The 20,905-nt window shown below is 42.3% G+C and overlaps 1 protein-coding gene across 1 annotated transcript; it reads right to left on the reverse strand.

Moving 5' to 3' along the window:
- Nucleotides 1-15,457: 15,457 nt before the first annotated feature.
- LOC308533572 (corticoliberin-like) lies at nucleotides 15,458-17,626 on the reverse strand. The gene is made up of 2 exons (XM_081111605.1): nucleotides 17,302-17,626; nucleotides 15,458-16,482 (listed from the first exon to the last, which is right to left on the reverse strand). Exon 2 carries the CDS (start codon nucleotides 16,470-16,472, stop codon nucleotides 15,894-15,896), a length of 579 nt encoding a protein of 192 aa, XP_080967731.1. The 5' UTR covers nucleotides 16,473-16,482; nucleotides 17,302-17,626; the 3' UTR covers nucleotides 15,458-15,893.
- Between the last annotated feature and the right edge of the window lie 3,279 nt (nucleotides 17,627-20,905).

Here is a 20,905-nt window from a genome sequence, read left to right on the forward strand (position 1 = left end):
TTTAAACTATAGTCCTGTCCTCCAACGGTCTGAGGGACAGTGAACTGGCCCCCTATTTCAAAAGTTTGAGGACCCCTGTCCTAGACAATACTATGGCATGGAGCTCCCACAATGCAATCACCTCAAGGCACCTTCCTGAGGAGAATTGCTCCATTATCTAATCCTGCATGGAGGGAATCCTGATTCAGAAGTGACCCCGTGGGCAATTATTCAATAATCCAGTAACAATGGGCCCTCCAAATGGCCATTAACCAATGAGGGGGGGCAGGGAAGGAGGCTAAGTGGGGTGGAGCAGTTTCAAAAGGCATCCACCATGCTGTGGGAATTCACTGCTCTCAAAATTCAGGGAAGAGTAACAAAGGACTCTGTAAGGTTTCCATAGATTAAGTAGGAGCATTTCATCTGTTTACGCCAGTGGGGCCCAGAAAGTGGCCAGATGACTCCTGTTGGAGATACATAGGCAATTCTTGGTCTGGTGGGCAGTTGGACTAGGTGATTTCCCAGTTGTCTTTGAACCCTCAGACTCTACAGTCTGTCCTGGAATAGGGGGGCCCTGAGAAAAAGGTTCCATGAGTTACAGCAATGTCAGGGGGATTGCAGCCAGGAGAGATCTGAATGAGTGAAGAATCAGAGATCAATGTTCACATACCAGCCATAAAGAATTAGAACCAGAGAAAAGTCATAAAGCCAACAAACAGCAGGTTATTTTTAAGACACCTCTCTCATAGTCAATCCTTTTCTTGATTACTGTTGGGAGGTTTGCTCAGGGACTGACATCTTACTCCTTTAATAATCCTTTGAATGTTACCAGTTTAATTAATTATATTTAAAGATTCAAACCCCATGAACTTTTAGTAAATGACCCTGCTGGACCTGAGACCCAGCTCCCTGTGCCTATAGCTCAGAAGCAATTCAGGGTGACTGTGCTGAAAGGCCTCAGCTATTTCTGGCTCATTGACTTTTCACAGGGTTGACATCGACTCTTCTGGAAGCTCCTATCATACAGTTCCTTTTTGCCTCATTAGCTGTCTTCTCAGCAAAGGCAGTGGGATCTTTGTGGATTCCTGTCATGTCTTTAACTGTGTGTGAGTGGGACCTGTCCCCACTGGTTAATAGTTAGCCAGAAACCTGTTCCCCTATAGTCTGCTCAGGTGTTTACCTCCTCCTGCTGTCATTGTTTATGTGGAAGAGTAGTGGGAGGACATATTGGCCATGGACTCAGTGTGGCAAAAGGGGAGAGAGAAAACTCCATGCGTTACTGGAATAATCTAATGTGGATCTGAATAATTGTCTGAAGAGTCTAGCTTACATTCTGAGAAGTCAGGTTTTGGGCTTGGTTGCCATACATCCTTGTAATACTTCTCTGAGTCTGCAGGGGGAGAGTCATGCTTCTTGTCTGCCATCCACTGAGCCCATGTCATGTACACTGACATTCATGTGCCTGTTTGGTGGGATGAGGGTGAGGCAAGTGGGGACGAGGGGAGGTAGGGTGAATTGACATTCAGTTTTGTAAAGAACTGTGCTTGTGTAGTTCTTGGTGTTTGAGAAAGGGCCTGTCACATAGAGAAGAAAATCTGTTTATGATGGAGTCCACTCTGATCCATGAAAAAAGATATGAACAGATCGATAGAGACCTCACCAAAGTATCAGACTCCTGTCCTCTGAACTTTTTGCAGGCCTGATACACCTTCATCACCTCACCAAATTAGTATTTGTCCAATGCAACGTTAGCTTGTTGGAATTTCATACTTCATCATTAGTCTTCCCCTGAACAGTTACAGTGTGATATAAAGTTCTCCTTGATTCACTGGTCCCATGTCAGGGAATGAGGTTGCCTCAGAAACTCAGAAGCATGTCAGCTCACTTGCTCATCTGTAAACTCACTTCAGACCTCAACAGCCAGACTGCAAAGCTTTTAAGACCAGTGTTCTATTACCAGGTGCTTTCCTCATGGCCATTCACCTGCCTTTACTTTTGCTGCCTGAGATTTCATGCAATCTCTACTTTATCATGTACCTTCTCTCTTCACCTAATCACATAGGCAGATTGTGTGTTAGAAGCTGGTCATGGCAAGAACTAGAAATCAATTCCCTCCACCAGTGGGGAATGGGGACTTTGCTTTTTGATAGATCAGAAGAGCATTGTTGCCTTCCCATTCTCATTCTCAAAGAAAAAATAATTTCTCAACTAGGTTTGCATTCAGCCCTATATCAAGTTAGATCTCATAGAAGACATCCTTCTGCAGGATTCACTTTGAAACTGTTCACTCCCCATTCCTCCCAGAAAATCTTGTGAAGGAGGTCACAGGTCGAACTATGCAAAGCCTCTTACATGAACTGGTCTTTAGCTACAAAATTGCCCTCTAAGTCCCACCATTCTGGGCCATGACTGCTATATACTCAGTCAATGCAAAGAATTTGGTGGAAATGATATTTGACCTATGTCATGTGTTAATTTTAAATTTTACTTTGAAAAAAATTACACCAGGGCCTAGTTAACCTCAGAACACACGACAATAATATGGTGGGGAAGACTTTTTGATACCGGTTGGCTTCTCTTGGAAAGCAGTCTCTATGAGCCTCACTTCCTGGGGATGCCTGGTTCAATTTGCTTCCATCTGCTGCCCTTCCTCTTCCTACACTACTTACATGAAAATTACACCTGGGTGTTAACACAGGGACTGCCTCCACTCCCATCCCACCCCCATGGACAATAGGGTATTTTATGGGAATGTCAGTGGCAATTAGATTTTTTCAGAAGTGGAAGCAGTAATGTTTCTGTTCCCCTTTCTTCACAGGGAGGTTTAGTGGCCTTGGGTGGAAGAATTTGTCCAAACCATTTAATAGGATCTGTTTAGGGAGCAGGAATTTCCAAATAAATGTCTCCTTATTTGGTAGATTTACTTTGCAGCTGCTCTGGCTGATACTTGAGCTTGACCATGGCAGCTGCCTCAAGGTCAGAAGACCACCCCATCTCACCCTCTAAACACACACACACACACACACACACACACACACACACTCACACTCACACTCTACAAACAGCTAATTACTTTGGAAATAGGGACTTTGACATTAAAACTTCTGCCTCTATAAAGAACCACAGCTCATATATTTTACCAGAGCATGAATTTGTAGTCATACAAGACCCCAAAAACTTAATAGCTATTTGTTGTTTTGAAGAATAGAATATCCACTTGTTACATTCCATTCTTCGAGTCTGAAAATAGAAAAATAAGTTGGTCAGACATTCTGCTAAGGTATGAGGCACTGAAAAGATCAATGAAATCAGGAGAACGAATTTAGGTCCCAGACTTTCTGCTTCTACACCTGACTTTGGGGGTATTTCTTTGAAGCTCAGTTTGCTCACCAGGAAAATAAAGTAACTATCAATGAGAAAATTCATCTATTTACACAATGTTATTACTAAATTTTTAATAAATTATTTCAGGATGTTTTCATTGGGAGGATTATGGGCTTAGGACTGATACAAATCACTCTGAGTGACAATAACAAGAAAAGATTCTCACTAAAATTGATAGTCCATTGCATTTTCCAAAATATATTTCTTGTCTTGAAGCTCTTATATAAATATTCATTTCCCAAACTGTTTTTCCAACATTCATTTAAATGAATTCTTACACAGCTCTTACTACCCCTTTAGATGCCATCTACACTAATAAAAGACAAACATGCAAATTGACAGTACCTTCGCTAAGCCTTAAGCCACGCCCACCAGCCAATCAAAGTGACTATATGCAAAATAACTTGACCAAGATGGCGGCTGGCAGCCACGGAGCTGGAGCAAGCAGGAGGCTTGGTTGCCCCAATGATGGAGGAATCCAAGCTTCCCAGCTGCTGCTTCGGGCTCTGAGCTCCACTCAAAGCAAGAAAGTTTCAATTATAGATGGTAAATAAACCTCAGATACCTGCTTTCAGCCAGCCATGGCCTTGGAGCTGGAGCGAGTAGGAGGCTTCCCTCCCGCCCACCCTGGCTGGCTCTGAGCTCCTCTCAAGGCTTCAAAGTTTCAATTATAGAAGGTAAATAAATCCCAGAACAAAAAAGAAAAAAAAGAAAAAAAGGAGAGGCTGGGAGCTTCTGTCTCCGGGGTGGCTTGGCCCGCCTGAAAACGGCCCTCAGCCCCTCACGCAGACTGGCCAGGCACCCCAGTGAGGACTCCCAACCATAAAGGGGGTGTGGCTAGCCTGTAAACAGCCATCAGCCCCTCACCCAGGCTGGCCAGGCACCCCAGTGGCGACCCCCACTGTGAAGGGGCTGTGATAATCTGCAAACACACATCAACCCTACACCAGGCTGGCCAGGCACCCCAGCGGGACCCCCACCCTGATCCAGGACACCCTTCAGGGCAAACAAGCCGGCCCCCACCCATGCACCAGGCCTCTATCCTATATAATAAAAGGGTAATATGCAAACTGACCCTAACAGAACCACTAGGAATGACTGGTCACTATGACACACACTGACCACCAGGGGCAGATGCTCAATGCAGGAGCTGTCCCCTGGTGGTCAGTGCGCTCCCACAGGGGGATCTCTGCTCAGCCACAAGCCAGGCTGCCAGCTGCCAGTACAGCGGTGGTGGTGGGAGCCTCTCCCGCCTCCTCAGCAGCACTAAGGATGTCTGACTGTAGCTTAGGCCTGCTCCCCGCTGGCAAGTGGACATCCCCCGAGGGCTGCTGGGCTGCCAGAGGGATGTCTGACTGCCTGCTTGGGCTGGATCCCCCAGGGAGCGGGCCTAACCCAGCAGGTGGACATCCTCCAAGGAGTCCCAGACTGCAAGAGGGCATAGGCCGGGCTGAGGGACACCCCCAAGTGCACAAATTTCTGTGCACCAGGCCTCTAGTAAACTCCATAAAAGCCCATGATGACTCAACTCTGAAGTCCACCAAAAGACATTTTTAGAACCCATTGCCCAGTAGAGCAAAGACAGACTGTACACATTAGAGACAGTCACAAAATATTAGGTGAATGAAAAGATGAAAGATGTGATATTTAAAAATTTACCTATTTTATGTGAAGAACTTTTTACAAATATGTAGCATTGTATAGCCACTACCACAATTAAGATATAGTATATTTCTGTTATTCCAAAAAGTTCCCTCATGTGTCTTTGCATTAGTCAACTCTCTGTAACCCAGCTGATTTTTTGCTTGTCATTATAGTTTTGCCAATTCTAGAGAGTTATATAAATGAAAAGATGCATTCTGTAGACTTCTGTGACGAGCGTCTTTCACTTAAAATAATGCTTTTGAGATTTCTCCATTTTGTTGCATGTATCAGAAGCTCATTTTCTTTTTATCGCGAGTAATAGTCTATCAAATGGATATACCACAATTTATTTATTCATCACTTGATGGATGATTGTTGTGTTGTTAGCAGTTTTTGCTATTTATAGGTAAGGCTTCTATGAACATTCACATATGTGAATGTGTCTTTGTGAATGTGTCTTTCAGTAAATACCTTGGAATGGAATTTCTGGATTATGTGGTAAATTCATGGTTAACTTCATCAGAAACGGTCAAACTTTTCCATACTGGCTACTCAATTTTGTGTTTCTCCCAGCAATGTAAGAGTTCTAGTTACTCCACATCCTAGACAGAACTTGGCATTGTGCTAATCTTTTACATTTTTGCCATTCTAATGGATCTTGGGTCAGTATGGTATCTTCTTGTAGTTTTAATTTGCATTTTCCAGATGACTAAAGATGTTTAGCATCTTTTCATGTGCTTCTAAGTCATTTTAAAATTTACTTTAATGAACTATCTGTTCCCATATTTTGCTGACTTTTTTATTCGGTGTTTGTCACCTTGGAGAATTATAAAATCCTTTATGTATTTTGGATAAAACTCTCTTATCAGACATGTTTTGCAAATATTTTTTCCCAGTCTATGGCTTGCCTTTTTATTTTCTTAATAATGTATTGTGAAGATCAAACACTTTTAGTTTTAATGAAGTCCAATATATCATTTTCTCCTTTTGATTCGTGTATTTTATATCCTATTTAAGAAATCTTGGCTTACCTTAAAATCAAAAGATTTTCTCCTATGTTTTCTTCTAGAATGTTTTATAGTTTTAGCTCTTAAATTAGATCTAAGATCATTTTAAGTTAATTTTCATATATGTGGAGTAAGAATAAAGGTTTTCAGTTTTTGTGTGTTTGTTTTCCATATAGATATTCATTGGTTTCAGCACTATTTGTTAAAAAGACTATCGTTTCCTCACTTAATGACTGTAGAAATTTAAATGACCACATATGTGTGGATCTACTTCTTGACTCTCTATTTTGTACCATTGACCTGTATGCTTGTCCATCTACCAGTATCACACTGTTGTGATTAGTATAACTTTATAGAAGTCTCCAGAACAGGTAATGTAAGTCCTCCACTTGATTGGTTTTATTTGGCTTTTTTTCTTCTAATTTTGGTCTATTTCCTACTGCATTCATTTTTGCTCTTCATTATTTTTATTCTTATGCTCACTCTGGAGTTCATTTATCTCTTCTCATTCTATTTCCTTAGGGTAAAAGCTTGGATTATTGATTTTAAATATTTTTCTTTTTTTCTAATAAAACCACATCATGCTATAAATTTTCTTCTAATCACTGCTTAGATCATCCCACACGATTTCATATGTTGTATTTTTATTTAATTCAAAATATTTTCTAATTTACCTTCTGCTTTCTTCTTTGACCCCTGTGCTATTTAGATGAATAGTATTTAATTTCTAGATATTGGATGAATTTTTAGACATATTTCTGTTTAATTTCTGTTTTGATTCTGTTGTGAAGAAAGAGTATTCTTTATATGATTCCAATCTTTTTAAATGTATTAAGATTTGTTTTATGGCCCCAAATATGATCTAACTTAGTGAATGTTCCATGTGCAATTGAAAACACTGTATTTTCTGTTGTTGGGTGGTGTGTTCTACAAATATCAATTAGGTCAGTTGATTTGTAGTGTTGTTCAAGTGAATTATAACCTTACCGATTTCCATTTAACTCGTTTTATCAATTGTTGAGAGAGGGATTTTGAGATATCTGACTATAATTGTGGATTTCTCTACTTATCTTCTACGTTCCATCAATTTTGAAACTCTGTTTAGGTGCATTCACATTTAGCATTGCTATATTGTTATATTTTCTTAAAGAATTAATCCCTAGGTAAAAGTTAAAAAAAAAAAAAGATAACTTCTTTTCTACCTTTCCTCTTTTTCTGTCTGCCTACCTGAATGGTATAAAGAGGGGTCTTCATTCACATATACTATCTTTTAAGGCAGCTTAGAAAAGACAGGGGGCAGGCGGAATGGAACTTGGAGGAGGAAGGTGCTGACAATCCTTAAGGCATTCCAAATGGTTGGCCATAGTGAAGGCCTCATGGACTCAATCTAACAAGTCTGTCTCCCCTTCCCCCTCCAGCCATGCACAAAGTCAAATATAGCAAAGGCTGGGATGGCTGAGGTTCCTGATGCTTTAAGTGACTAGGCTGAACTTTACAATCTGGTGATCAGTTGTCACTGGTCTGTGGGTTCCTATTTCTATCTTTGATGTAAATTGCATTATGAGCTAATGTCTCTTTACACTTTCATGGCACACCTGCACTCTAGTTCACTCCTTGTCTTGTCTAAACCTGTTTCCACAGAGGTGACCCTGTCAAGAGCCAGGGACATCCAGAACCGGGCTTGTTTTCTTAATGAAGAAGGTCCAAGGTTCCAAATCTAAGAAGGTGCAGTTTGTCCCTTCTGTCCTAAGTGTTCCTCTCTACATGTCATAAGCTCAGAGACAGAACCTGAGGAACAATGTGGGTCACCCACACCTGTGAGCTCTTCATTCTAAAATAGCAGAAGGATGTGTGGAGATCAAGCTCTATAAAGGTACTTCCAGAGGAAAAATTTTTTAAAGAATTAAGAAAGAAAGGAGGAAAGAAAAGGGAAGGGAAGGAAAGAGAAAGACCTATGGTTTAAATGGTTAAAAGACACCTGGGAGCTAACAAAGATTCTTTAGTCTTCTTGAATCTCAGAGTTTAGTTCCTAGGCTCTCAGAAACTAATATGTGTCCAGAGACCTAAGACCTTATCAAATTTTTCATCATCCCAAGATTCAGTCCCCTTGAAAATATTCATGTTTTCCTAAACTAGAATGAGCAATAGGCCAAAGTATCCTTGGGGAGCTCTGGGTCTCCACAAGGTGTCACTCTCAAAAAAGATAAAACCATTTTCATGCGAATAACCTTTGAGACCAGATCTTTGATTTCAAGGGCAAATATCAATTCCAGCTGCTACCAGAGACTGAGAGGTGACAGATCCCTGAGGCTAGAGGGCTGGAAGGCTTCTTTTCTGAGAAAGATTAATTTCACAAGTTATTATAAGAACATTAAAAAAATAAAGCAGGAAATCAAAAACATGATTTCCCACGAGTGTGACTCTAGGTTCTGTGTTTTTTGAAATGATCTATTTAGTTTTCCAGAACAGCAGAAATGAATGAAAATGTAACTATGTTCTCTAAATTTAATTGAGAAATTCAGGTTGTCGAACTGTTTTCTAACAGAAATCCCTACTGAGAGTGATTGAATTAGGAGATTCAAGCTTACAACTCACTGATACGCCCTGTGTCCTTACTGTGCTGGAATTTCAGAACTTATAAAAAATAGATAGAAAACTAACTAGTGGTCAGGACTGGCCTGCATTTGCTGCTTAACATTGTCCAGGATTTAATAATCCTGGAAATCATAAGACATTATAATAACGAAATATACGCATTTTTACATAGAAAAATTATGGAAGAGAGTAAGGTTTTTCTTAAACAAGTAAGTTTTAGTGAGGCCATTACATTAACATTATTAATGCTCTTTCATTTATATCCTATATTTGCAATTTTCTTTTTCTGGGATTTTTTTAAGCCTTGCTGGAAAAGTGACAACCTAATAATTGTCAATTGGGGCCTTTTCTAGAAGGACAAAAAATAAAAACAACCTATACTAAAAATGTAGACTAAATTTCTCAGGATCAAATAGCATCCTTAGTAAATGTCACTCTAATAGGAAGCTAAATGGATGCATCCATTTTAAAAAGGAAAATATAATGTAAATTATGTGTGAGCAATGTAATGAATTCATTTCCCCTGGCAACCTATGCTTACAGCTCTACAATTCCATGAAAACTGTGACACAGGTACCAGAGAGAGCTCTCCGGGGAGGTTGTTATGACATTGCTAATTGAGTTTTGCTTCCTGTGTCTTTACATTGTTTTATTGTTTTCATTAAATCTAAGACCGATATCGGTGTTGCACATCCTGTGGATTTTTTCCTGTCCTTATTTATGTATCTCAGTGATTTCCATGAAATGCCTTTGTCCCCACTATAGCCCACAAAAATAAGAACTAATCCACCATAATGTTAACGCATCTAAAAAACCAATTCTGTGTGGCAACGGTTGAAACTAATGTGTACATATTGCTTTATCATTTACAAAGTCTTTCATAGAGATTCTCTCACTTAAACCTCCCGACCACCCTGTGCATAAGGAATTGCTAAGCTTCTCCGTTTTATATTGAGGGATCATAGAGGATGAGTGACTTGCTCAAGATCACAGAGCAGTTGGAGCTTAGTGCCCAGTGATGCCCCGTCTTTCCCTATGGAGTGTGTGTGTGCAGCACAATAGAGGCCAAGCCCACATCTAGGGAAAGTGGGTGAATCCCCACTTCACCTGGGCTGATGTGACTGAAGCAAAAATAGTGTGACCAAAGGTTCCCTTGGTTTGATTCACTATTCATGACACATTGGCACAGCCTCCAGAGGGCAGAGGGCGTTTCTGGCCCCCACTGCTTGCAGGGATAGGACTGTCTATTGCAAATGAGAGCATTTCTATCCTGCAGTTGCACCCCATGCTGCTGGCCATCCTGCCTCTCTAGCTGACTTCCAGGGTGGAGTGGGCCATCCTGAGTCTCATCTGCTCAACAACACCAGAAATCCCTTTCTGTTTGAATTTGTGGTCACTATTAACAACTCTCAGCACTTTATCTTAGAATTACTTGTACCAAGTTCTTCAACCTTTCTGAGACAGAGTTTTCTCACCTGTAAATTGGGTATAATAATACTATCACCTACTACAGCTTTTGAGAACCTGTCTGACCTATCTGTTTAACACAAGACAGAGGAAGCCCTTGACTGAAGAATTAAATATCTAATTAGCAGTTCTTTGAAATTCAGTTCTTTCTGAAACAGTGAGGACACACACACACTACACTGGACACACGATTGTCAGGTGCATATCTGAGAAAACAGCTGGCTTTTTAAGTTTTTGCTAGACTGTGATACATGTGTTTTACTTCCTTCCAGCTCCCCAAGTGACCCCATCAATTCCTATATACCAGGTTTAAAGGAAACCAAACAGAATACACCGTACATCTTCCCCTGGGTTAAGAAAAAGTGAGTGAATTTAATTTCTGCTTGGTTCATAAGCCTGAGGAAATTACTCTGGCTTCAGATCTTCCCTTAGCAGAAGGAAGTGGCTAATGGCAACGAAGCTCCCAAATTAATTCCCTTCGCCCATCCCCTCAGTGTGTATAGCTATAAATCTTCTCAAGGGAAAAAAAATGCTTTTTAGCGAGTGTTTTCCTTCCAGAGCTCCTTTTGGAGTAGGGAAATACCTATTTTCTTCTTCCTCTAGCTTTCATGGAGACTGTGCTATATTTTCATGGTTCTGTGCTTCATTCCTAACATATCTTGGTTGCTCTGCCACCAAGCAGAAGTGTCTGTGTTCCTGTGAGAGAAATGCCCACAATGTCAGAACTGAAAGTTTCCAGGGCTTAGACCAGCCGTGGGCAAACTACGGCCCGCGGGCCGGATCCGGCCCATTTGAAATGAATAAAACTAAAAAAAGAAAAAAAGAAAAAAAAAGACCGTACCCTTTTATGTAATGATGTTTACTTTGAATTTATATTAGTTCACACAAACACTCCATCCATGCTTTTGTTCCGGCCCTCCGGTCCAGTTTAAGAACCCATTGTGGCCCTCGAGTCAAAAAGTTTGCCCACCCCTGGCTTAGACTCTTGCCTGTGTGAGTCACAGACCTGCCTCAGTTACTTCTCAACATAACAACTGGCCCAGGCTCTTGGCTGTGCTTTCTTTTCCAGTCTGGAATCCATAATGCTTGAGCTATCCAAGGGTCTGACGTTCAGGAATGCTAAGTAGGGGAGCAGGCCAATGCTTCGGTTTAGTCTTTCTGAATGAGCATTCTAAATGTGACTGCAGAGGTCCTACTCACACCTGTTTCCAGCATCTGGCTTTGATTTGCTGACTCAGCCTAGCAGGTGCAGGGTGGTTGCCCACTCAGAAGCCTCAAGTCTAACCTTACCCCTCCTATCCACATTCGTTTAAGGCAGCGGTTCTCAACCTGTGGGTCGCGACCCCTTTGGCGGTTGAACGACCCTTTCACAGGGGTCGCCTAAAACCATCCTGCATATCAGATATTTACATTACAATTCATAACAGTAGCAACATTACAGTTATGAAGTAGCAATGAAAATAATTTTATGGTTGGGTCACAACATGAGGAACTGTATTTAAAGTGCCAGAAGGTTGAGAACCACTGCTTTAAGGCAAATGTATTTCATTATAAACAGGCAACGTTTCTTCGGAATTGGCCTAGAAAGACTGGCATTTCACATGCAGTGGTTACCAGATCCTGCTGTCAGGTTGGATTTGTGATTCACACTCACAGCAACAGAGAGGAGACAGAGGCCCAAGTACAGAGATCTGGACACAAACTTCCTCACTGTCCCTAGGGTCCCTGTCAGTGGCCTAGCATGGTGGCTAACATGTCCACAACAGTCATGGCAACAAAGTCCACAAACAAACCAAACAGAATACACCGTACATTCTCCTGGGTTAAGAAAAAATGAATGAGTTTCATAGGATAAGACATGAACATTTCTAGGCAAAATGTTATCTTGCAGGAGTGTACATCAAGCCATTGTCACCCATTAATATGTGACTTGCAATTCAGTCAGTCAGATTAATTACTAGACTTGGATAAACCTGAGGGAAGGGGACACAAGACTGATACATTTTAGAATATATCCCAAGAAACCAGAAACACCAATCAGAAAGGATATACGCACCCCTATGTTCATAGCAGCACAATTCACCATAGGTAAGATCTGGAAACAGCCTAAGTGCCCATCAGTAGATGAATGGATTAGAAAACTGTGGTACATCTACACGATGGAATACTATGCTGCTGTAAAAAGGAAGGAACTCTTACCATTTGCAACGTCATGGATGGAACTGGAGAGCATTATGCTAAGTGAAATAAGCCAGTCAATGAAGGAAAAATACCACATGATCTCACTCATTCATGGATAATAGAGACCATTATAAACTTTTGAACAATAATAGATACAGAGGCAGAGCTGCCTCAAACAGATTGTCAAACTGCAGCGGGAAGGCCGGGGAGGGTTGGGGGGCAGGAGGTAGGGGGGTAAGAGATCAACCAAAGGACTTGTATGCATGCATATAAGCATAACCAAAGGACATAAGACACTGGGGGATAGGGGAGGCTAGGGAGGGGACTGTCTAGGGCGGGGGGGTGGGGGGGCGGGAAATGGACACATATGTAATACCCTTTGTAATACTTTAAGCAATAAAATAAAAATAAAATAAAATAAAAAGACTGATACATTTTAATGGATCAGGATCATGGGTGATATAAGGGATGATCATTTGGGGAAGGGCTGAGGCTGGCCCTCAGGGGAAGGGCTGGAGTCTTAGGAAGCTTAGAGGCAGCCTGAGGGCACTGATTACTGATCAAAATGACCTGGCAGAGCTCACCCTTTTACTTTGGGTTGGTCAAAAATATAAAATATAATAATCCTCCTCCTAATGTGGCTACCCAGACTTGTGCCAGAATGAATGTCAGGAAAGCATCTGTTGACTTTTGTTCAGTCGGTGGACCATTTAGGTAAAAAGGGGTTGCTGGCATTGCCCACAAGCCAAAGCAAGAGCATGTTCACCAATCTGCACCCAGTTATATTCCCTATGCTAAATGCCCAGGAACACAACTGGCCTCATTGAACAATGAAAGCATTTCATGCCTTGATTTTCAAGAATCTTGCCACAAGAAACATGTTGGCTTTAAAAAAAATTCATCACACTTAGCATAAAAATCAAGTCAAATATTCCACTGAGCATTTTACTCTCTTTTCTTTGACATCTTCCTACTAAACCTAGCCTTCTATTAAGAGCAACAAGCTGGTGTTGCCCTTCTGACTAAGAAGGTAACATTAATGAAAAAGCAGGTCAAGTAAAAGAAAATGCTGACAGATGCATAAATACAAGATATAATTTGCTTTCCTCTTAAGTCTGCTCTGAGCACAGCAATTGTACAAGCACAATGATAAGTAGCCACTGAAACCAGGCTTGCATCGGGGAGGCAAAGGGGGTTGTGGGCACTGAGGAAAGCAAAGCAGGAGAGAGGGAGGGGGAGAGAGAGAGAGAGAGAGAGAGAGAGAGAGAGAGAGAGAGAGAACTCAGTTCAAAGGAGCAGCACTGCTCAGCACTCCATGCAGGTTATTTCTGGGCGCTACATTTCCATTTTGTCAAGAGAACCTACAAATTCAGATTTTAATGTGAAGTCTCCTAATTTAAAAAAAAATTAATTGTGGTAAAATATATGACATAAAGATTACCATTTTAGCAACTTCTAAATTACATTTCAGTGGTGTTAAGTATATTACTTTTGTTGTACAATTAATCGCTAAAACTTTTTCATGCTGCAAAACTGAAAGTCTGTACCCAAACTGAAACAACCCCCCATTGCCCTCTACCCCTAGCCACTGTCAACCACCATTCTACTTTCTGTTTCTATGAACTTGCCTCTTTAGATAGCTCATATAAGTGGAATCATAGAGTATTTGTCTTTTTCTGATGGGCTTATTTTATTTAGCCCGCGTCCTCAAGCTTCATCCATGTTGTAGTGAAACGGGATTTTTGGACCAGAACACTCGGTGTTCCTCTGGGCAGGATGGTTCCCGGGCTCGTTGTCCATGGACAGAAGGTGGTATAGCAAAGGTGGAAATTTATTAAGGAACAAGTAGAGACTCCCACATGGGGAGGGGGAAGCGTCCCACCGAGTCCCTGTTTCCACAGTTTATAAAGGCTGTACATCTTTGTGCCTTGATATCCCCTCTGATTGGTCACTATCCCCTTAGACTGGTTACTATAGTAACTCCTGAGCTCCAAGGTCAAACCACACATGGGACATGTGAGGTTTTCCTCCCCTCTTCCCTTATTGTTTTCCTATTTCCTTTGGGTTTTCTTCTTCTCCTTCTGGATGAGGGGCTTCCTTCCCTTTATTTTATAAATATAGACCTTCTGCTGTTTCCAGCTCCCTCAGTCTATGGAAATGTACCTGTTGCAGTTTTCAGCTCCCCTTTTCTATGGAAATATATCCTCTGCTGCTCAGCAGCCCTGTGCTCCTTCCATGGTCCCCTTAGTGTCTAAAATTTCCTAAACCTGTCTTTTTTCACCCCTTCCATTAGAAGTAGGCATTGGAAAATAGCTTAGAAAAATTATTTATGATAGCAAAATAATGGCTGAATAATATATGAGACTTTCTCATAGAAAAAAAATGAGGCATTTGGCCCTATAGTTTGTATAAGTGCCCTTCCTCAACCATTCACCTCTTTCCCTTTCCTCCTGCCCCAACCCTCCCCAATTAGTTTACATGTTATAGTTAGTCAGGGCTAAATGTTATTTCCATTATGAATAGATCTTCCATGTATAGAATTAGCAAGTCTTAGAGCTGGAAGCAACTTCTCAAATTATTTAACTCTATCTTAGAAGAGCAATCTGAGGTACAGAGATGAACCCAAGGAGACTGCAGGATCTGTGTTAGCCACTGGTTTATCTTTGCATTTGTAGTAGAAAAAAATGCAAGGGATTTTGTCTTTTCTTGTATTTAAGTAAGTTTGGAGGAGTCCAATAACTGAGACTATTTCTACTACTATCATTGAAAAGCAAAAGTAAGTCAGGATTACCTTTGCAGCAATTATTAAAAATACTAGAGGCCCAGTACACGACATTCGTGCACTGGGGGTTTGTGGGGGAAGGGGTCCCTCAGCCCAGCTTGCGCCCTCTCACAGTCTGGGACCCTTCAGGGGATGTCCGCCTACCATCAGTCAGATATCCCTGGAAGGGTCCTTAGCACTGCTGGGGAAGCAGGCGCTCTGCCGAGCTTGCCAGCTGTGAGCCGGGCTTCTGGCTGAGCCCAGTTCCGCCTGTGGGAGTAAACTAAGCACCAAGGGGCAGCTCCTGCATTGAGTGCCTGCCCCGTGGTGGTCAGCACACATCATAGCAACAGGTGATTCTGTGGTTTGGTCAATTTGCATCTTAGCCTTTTATTATGTAGGATAACTATTGAACATTCTATTACACAAACAAATTGACCAAGGATTGTAAGGATGTTTTATTACTGAAACAATTACAAGGAAAAGTTGATTCAAAGAGCTTACATGATTTCTCTCACCCACCAAAGAGAATGACATTCTCTTTGGTTCAGACCACAGCAAAATCAGTTGGGTTATTTCTGTCTGCTTCTTCAAAACGTTTCCTCCTGGGTCTATACTCTTTTAATCACCATTAAAGACACCTGGAAATGGAAACTAAAAGTAGACAATACAAATACTATTTTGTTGCTATTACTGCACATGAATACACTTTGTGCATTCTAATTAAAGAGAACAGGTGCTCTTGTTATACATCCTCTACATTTCAAGCTATATAAAAATAAACAAATGGTATCAGAGCCACGCTATGGTACAGAATACTTTATATTTTTTATTTTTGCGCTAAATGCAGAATCGCTTTGGCCAAACGCACCGTTTCATTTCCCAACAATCTCCATCAGTTTCCTGTTGCTTTCAGCTTGCTGTGCTAACTTCTCCGCGTTGGCCATTTTCAAGACTTCTCTGAGGATGTGGAAGGTGAGATCCAGCGAGGTGGTAGTTTCCCTGGATCGCCTCTCCCTTTCCAGGGACTCCTGGCGACCACTGAGGGCGCTCTCGGCACCACGCTCAGCAGGACTCGCAGGGCTATTGAGAGGGCGCTGGGGAAGCAATCGCAGCTGCCTCAATGAGCGGAAAAAGTTGGCGGCTACCTTGTGAGGAGAAAGGTGGCTGCTGCTGCGGCGGGCGAGGGGCGAGGAGGCTGACCAGAGGGGAGCAGCAGGGCTCTCGTTGAGGTTACCTTGGCGGAAGAAGTATTCTTCTCCCGTGGTGAGCGGGACCGGCTGAACTGGAAGGACCTGCCGCCGCGGCGGCTGGAAGAAATCTAGGGGTTGGGGAAGTTGTGCGGCCTGTCGGGCGCCTGGGACAGGCCCCCGGATGAGGAGGGCCCTGCATGGCGGGCAGGGCAGGAGAGCCATGAGCAGGACGCCCGCGGACACGAGCAGCGGCAGTCTCATGTTAGAAGCACTAGGAGAAGGAAAGAGAGAAAGAGTTGATCACAGTTTAGCTAAACTGGGGACGTGCGGGGTGTGTGTGTGTGTGTGTGTGTGTGTGTGTGTGTGTGTGTGTGTGTGCGTGCGTGTGTGGCGGGGGGGGGGGGGGGGGGAGGGGGCGGGGGAGGATGTCCTCTTCCCACAGGACACAGACTTGGCTGGGGGCTCGGGCGGGCGCTGTCCGTGGTGCTGAAGCTCCCAAGGTAGGACTTACAGAGCTGGAGTGAAAGGGGGAGCAGGAAAAAAAAGCGGGCGCCTGCAGGGCTAGGCACCAAAGCTCAGCCCCCTCTCCAGGCTGGAATGACCCCTCTCCTTCCGAAACCCCCAAAGGGACAGTCCCCGAATCCCCTTCCTAACGATCTCTAAACCTGATTTCCGGAGCTCTGGAGAGGATCTACAAATTTAAGACCTCAACCGCTCTTAACTCCAACTCCCTTTCGGATGTTTCAGCCTTTTCCTCCAAATGAAAAGCTGCATCACGTCCTCCTCCTCATCCATCCCTGCTCCAGCGCCCTTCTTTCAAGGATCGGGATCAATGGGGTGCTCATCTACACAGCCAGAAAGGAATAACTGGAAGTTCGGGTAACGAGGAGTAGCCGTCTAAGTTTGCTTTTGCCACATCCCAGCTACTATCGGGATCTTGAGGCACAGTCAGCAAACACACACACACACACACACACACACACACACACACACACACACTCACACAACACTGGAAGGACAGGGCCAGGGCTCCGCAGGGAGCTCCCAGGCAGTGCAAAGTTGGAGCCGCGTTTCCGTCTAGGCTCCCTACCTTCTGGGGCGCTGCTGCAGAGTAATGTCTCCAGGCTTTTTCAGGGGTTTTCTTTCTTTCTCCTTTCTGTTTCCACTGTGGTTTTTTTCTTCCCTCTTCTCTTTCTCTTCAGTCTCTCAACGGACTTGGGCTCTGAGTTTCTCCACACCAGAGCCTGGAGTGGGATTTTATAGCGTCGATCCTCTTTAGAAATCACGCAGCATTTGCCTAATAAGCTGACGCTCTCTTGACAGCTCGATTGCGTGCTGCCTCTGCTCCTGCATAAATCATTGGGCCCTGCCAGGAAACCAGGGGCAGAATTTTTGCTCTCTCAACACTGAATCTCACATCCAATTATATCAACAGATATTTATCGCCTCCTTGGTGACGTCAACCAGCCCTAAAATGGAAGAACTTCTTATGACTTGTCCATTGACAAAAATTCTTGAATGAAATTTCTCAAGCGTGAAAACATATTGACCTTTTACTAGGAAAGGCCAATTTAAGAATCAGAGAAAGAGACAGCGAATGGGAGAGTTGGAGGAAAGAGAAGTCTATCAATGCACAGTCCTGCAGGGAAAGCAGCAACCACTTACAGGGGGTGGCTCCTGATCCTCCTCTTCCCTTGCCCTCCTAACTTCTCTGACCAGCTGTCTTGTGCAATACCTCGATATCTGAAAATATTCCTTTGCTAAGAGACAAAGCGTCCCATGGCCTTCCTGCCTGGATAAGAATGAAGAACAAGAAGATGCAAGTGTAGAGGCACTCAGTTTTAAGCCTCTATTTGCTTTTTCTTCCCAGTAACAGGTAATGGAATTATGAGTCTGCAGAGACAAAACCAATAATACCAGAAGTCTCCTAAAATGCAGGTCAAGCTTTTTAAATGATGGCAAGAGCTACTCCCATGATGAAGGGGCACAAACCAGGGACAGTCTGGGGTGCAGCAAAGATTTTAAGTTCTTCCAGAAGCTTACTGCTCCTCCGTTGTCTCTTCTCTCAGTAATTGTGGACTTTTTAAATTACCAATTAGAGAACGGACCAGTGAGAGGTGCCTGAGTTAAACAATCTTTATCTAGTTGCAAATCCAACGAGAAAAGCATTGATTAACTTCCTCTTCTATATTGGAAAAGGTTTAAACTGCTTGATAACAGGGCATGTTTGCACTGATGCATACTGAGCCTGTTAAAAGGTAAATTCATTCATTTTACTTCCACATACTATGATAGTATCCATATCAAGGGCACCCAGGCTGTTGTTTTTTTAATTAATCATCTCTTTTTCCAAATTCAAATGTGCTCCATGGGAGCCTGATAAATAAATGCTCTCTGGCACTACCACAGAATAGAATGAGTATAAAACCACACTCACAGTTTGAATTAAATTGATACTATTATCTAGGTGGGAGGCAGTTATCTCTAATTGTGCAATTCAAAATGCAGTGTCAAACTCTGATATCTATGATTCAATTCACCTTCTAGATAACCATCAGAGTTGTTTATCAGAAATTTCCTCGTTTTCATTTCTGGTACCTCTGCTGCTTCCTTTGTAGCTAACATGAGAAATGATGCAATGCACATTTCAACTCCCATTTTGGCTCTATGCCAATCTACAACTGCTGTTAGAAATAAAAGGAAGGTAAAAAGAGAAATTCTGGCAGTTTCCAGAGAAGTCATTGCACTGTGGAACATGATATATATATATTTGATTTCAGAGAGAAAGGGAGAGGAAGGGAGAGGAAGAGAGAGACAGAAATATCAGTGATGAGAAAGAATCATTGATTGTACGCCCCTTACTGGGGATCAAGCTCGCAACCCAGGCATATGCACTGACCAGGAATCAAACTGGTGACCTCTTGGTTCCTGGCAGGACACTCAACTGCTGAGCCACTCCCGGCTGGGCCAGAATGTACTTTTGATAAAGTATCGAGTTATGTGCTTCTCAAAGTAATTTTACAGATGTGTGACTGGAGAAATAACATGATGTAGAGGACTTACATGTACAGTAAGCTAAATACCATAAAAATCACCACTGACGGATTTTATCTTACATGTAGGAATAACTTTTTAAAAGGAGTCTTTGGAGAACCAATTTAAATAAAACATAATATAGTGTATGGCTCAAATTAAAAAAGACATGGCACAGCAATCCAATGAATAAAGAAATATCAGAAATAGTAGGTAACTGCTGAACTTATCACTGCTGTCTGCATCTCCTTGCCCTTAGAGGAGTACCCCAATGTGTGCTTCAACTAGCAAAGTTGATAGCAAAGACAATCTTCAAATTGCTAACTGAAATATTTGTGAGTGTGCTTTTGCTTTGCATGCTAAATAAACTTCCTCTTGTGCTAGAGTTCTTGGCTCTGAATTCTTTCTGTGCCAAACTCAAGAACTGAGAGCCAGCCCTGACCAGTTTGGCTCAGTGGATAGAGCATCGCCCTGCGGGCTAAAGGGTCCCGGGTTCGATTTCAGCCAAGGGCATGTACCTTGGTTATGGGCACATCCCCAGTTGGGGGTATGCAAGAGGTAGCTGATCAATATTTCTCTCTCATCGATGTTTCTAACTCTCTATCCCTCTCCCTTCCTCTCTGTAAAAAATCAACAAAATATTAAAAAAAAAAAAGAACTGAGAGCCAAAATCACTGGTAACATTCACCAATGGACCTCTATAGAATGAGTATCAAATGCCAGTTGTGATAGGAGCTGTACAAGACAATGGCAGGGTCTCCTGTGGAATGCTCAAAAAGCCCAGGACACTACCTTTGGGCAACCACACTCCTATTCAGGGGTTTTTGGGGCAGGGCTTCCTTTCAGTTCCCCACCAGTCAATAAATCTCTCAGCATCCAGAAATTATCATTGAGTACTTTATATGCTTTCCTCTGTAAATGGCTTTGTTACCTGTCCCTTTATTTTTCCAGAAGTTAGGAAGTAATCTACCCTGAGGAGATGACTCAGAGCATTAGAAAAGGGGCATCGTTCCGTTTCTCTAACAAGCTTCTGTCTTGATAGACAAGACTGACCTTTCTGTTTACATTGTAATACATCAAATTTTCTGTTTTAGGTTCCCGATAATGAATGGAGGGCAATGAGAGGATGTGTGTGAACTTTCTGTCATGAAGGGCAATTTGCAGAAACTGATTCTCTTACAATAGTTGGTCATGAGAAGGAAATCCATCATCCAAGCATCCTGAACAGGTATTTATATTCATGAACATTTCTTAACTCTAAAGGACGATTACCAACAAACTCTCTTAGAAATGTTACTTGTGTTACAAAGGGGTAAAAAGGGTGTGTGGGGGCGGTATTAAACAAAGGTTAAACATTTTTTTTACTGCAGACTTTTCTAGTGTTTTAAAATAATTTTCCTGCAGTGTAAGTCCCCAAATTTTCAGAATTTTCCAGACTTATTTGACCACAGAACATGTTTACTGTGGGACTAGTTGGGAAATATAATAAGCCAAGGCATCTAATGAGGAGTCCAGCTACACTTCTTTTCTTTGCCATCCATATCAAAGAGCTATTGAGTCATTTTCTAGCACTTTGGGGAGAAACTTTTAAAATGACACTTTTTACTCTTGACGAGACAATTTCAAGGTATGGGGAGACTTCTATTTCCAGGGCTTCTGAG

The sequence above is a fragment of the Myotis nattereri genome (genome assembly GCF_964212035.1).
Source record: "Myotis nattereri genome assembly, chromosome: 17".
Lineage (NCBI taxonomy): Eukaryota > Metazoa > Chordata > Mammalia > Chiroptera > Vespertilionidae > Myotis > Myotis nattereri.

Excerpts from the sequence above, each read along its gene's own strand:
- LOC308533572 (XM_081111605.1), bottom strand. The coding sequence starts at position 16,472 with ATGAGACTGCCGCTGCTCGTGTCCGCGGGCGTCCTGCTCATGGCTCTC.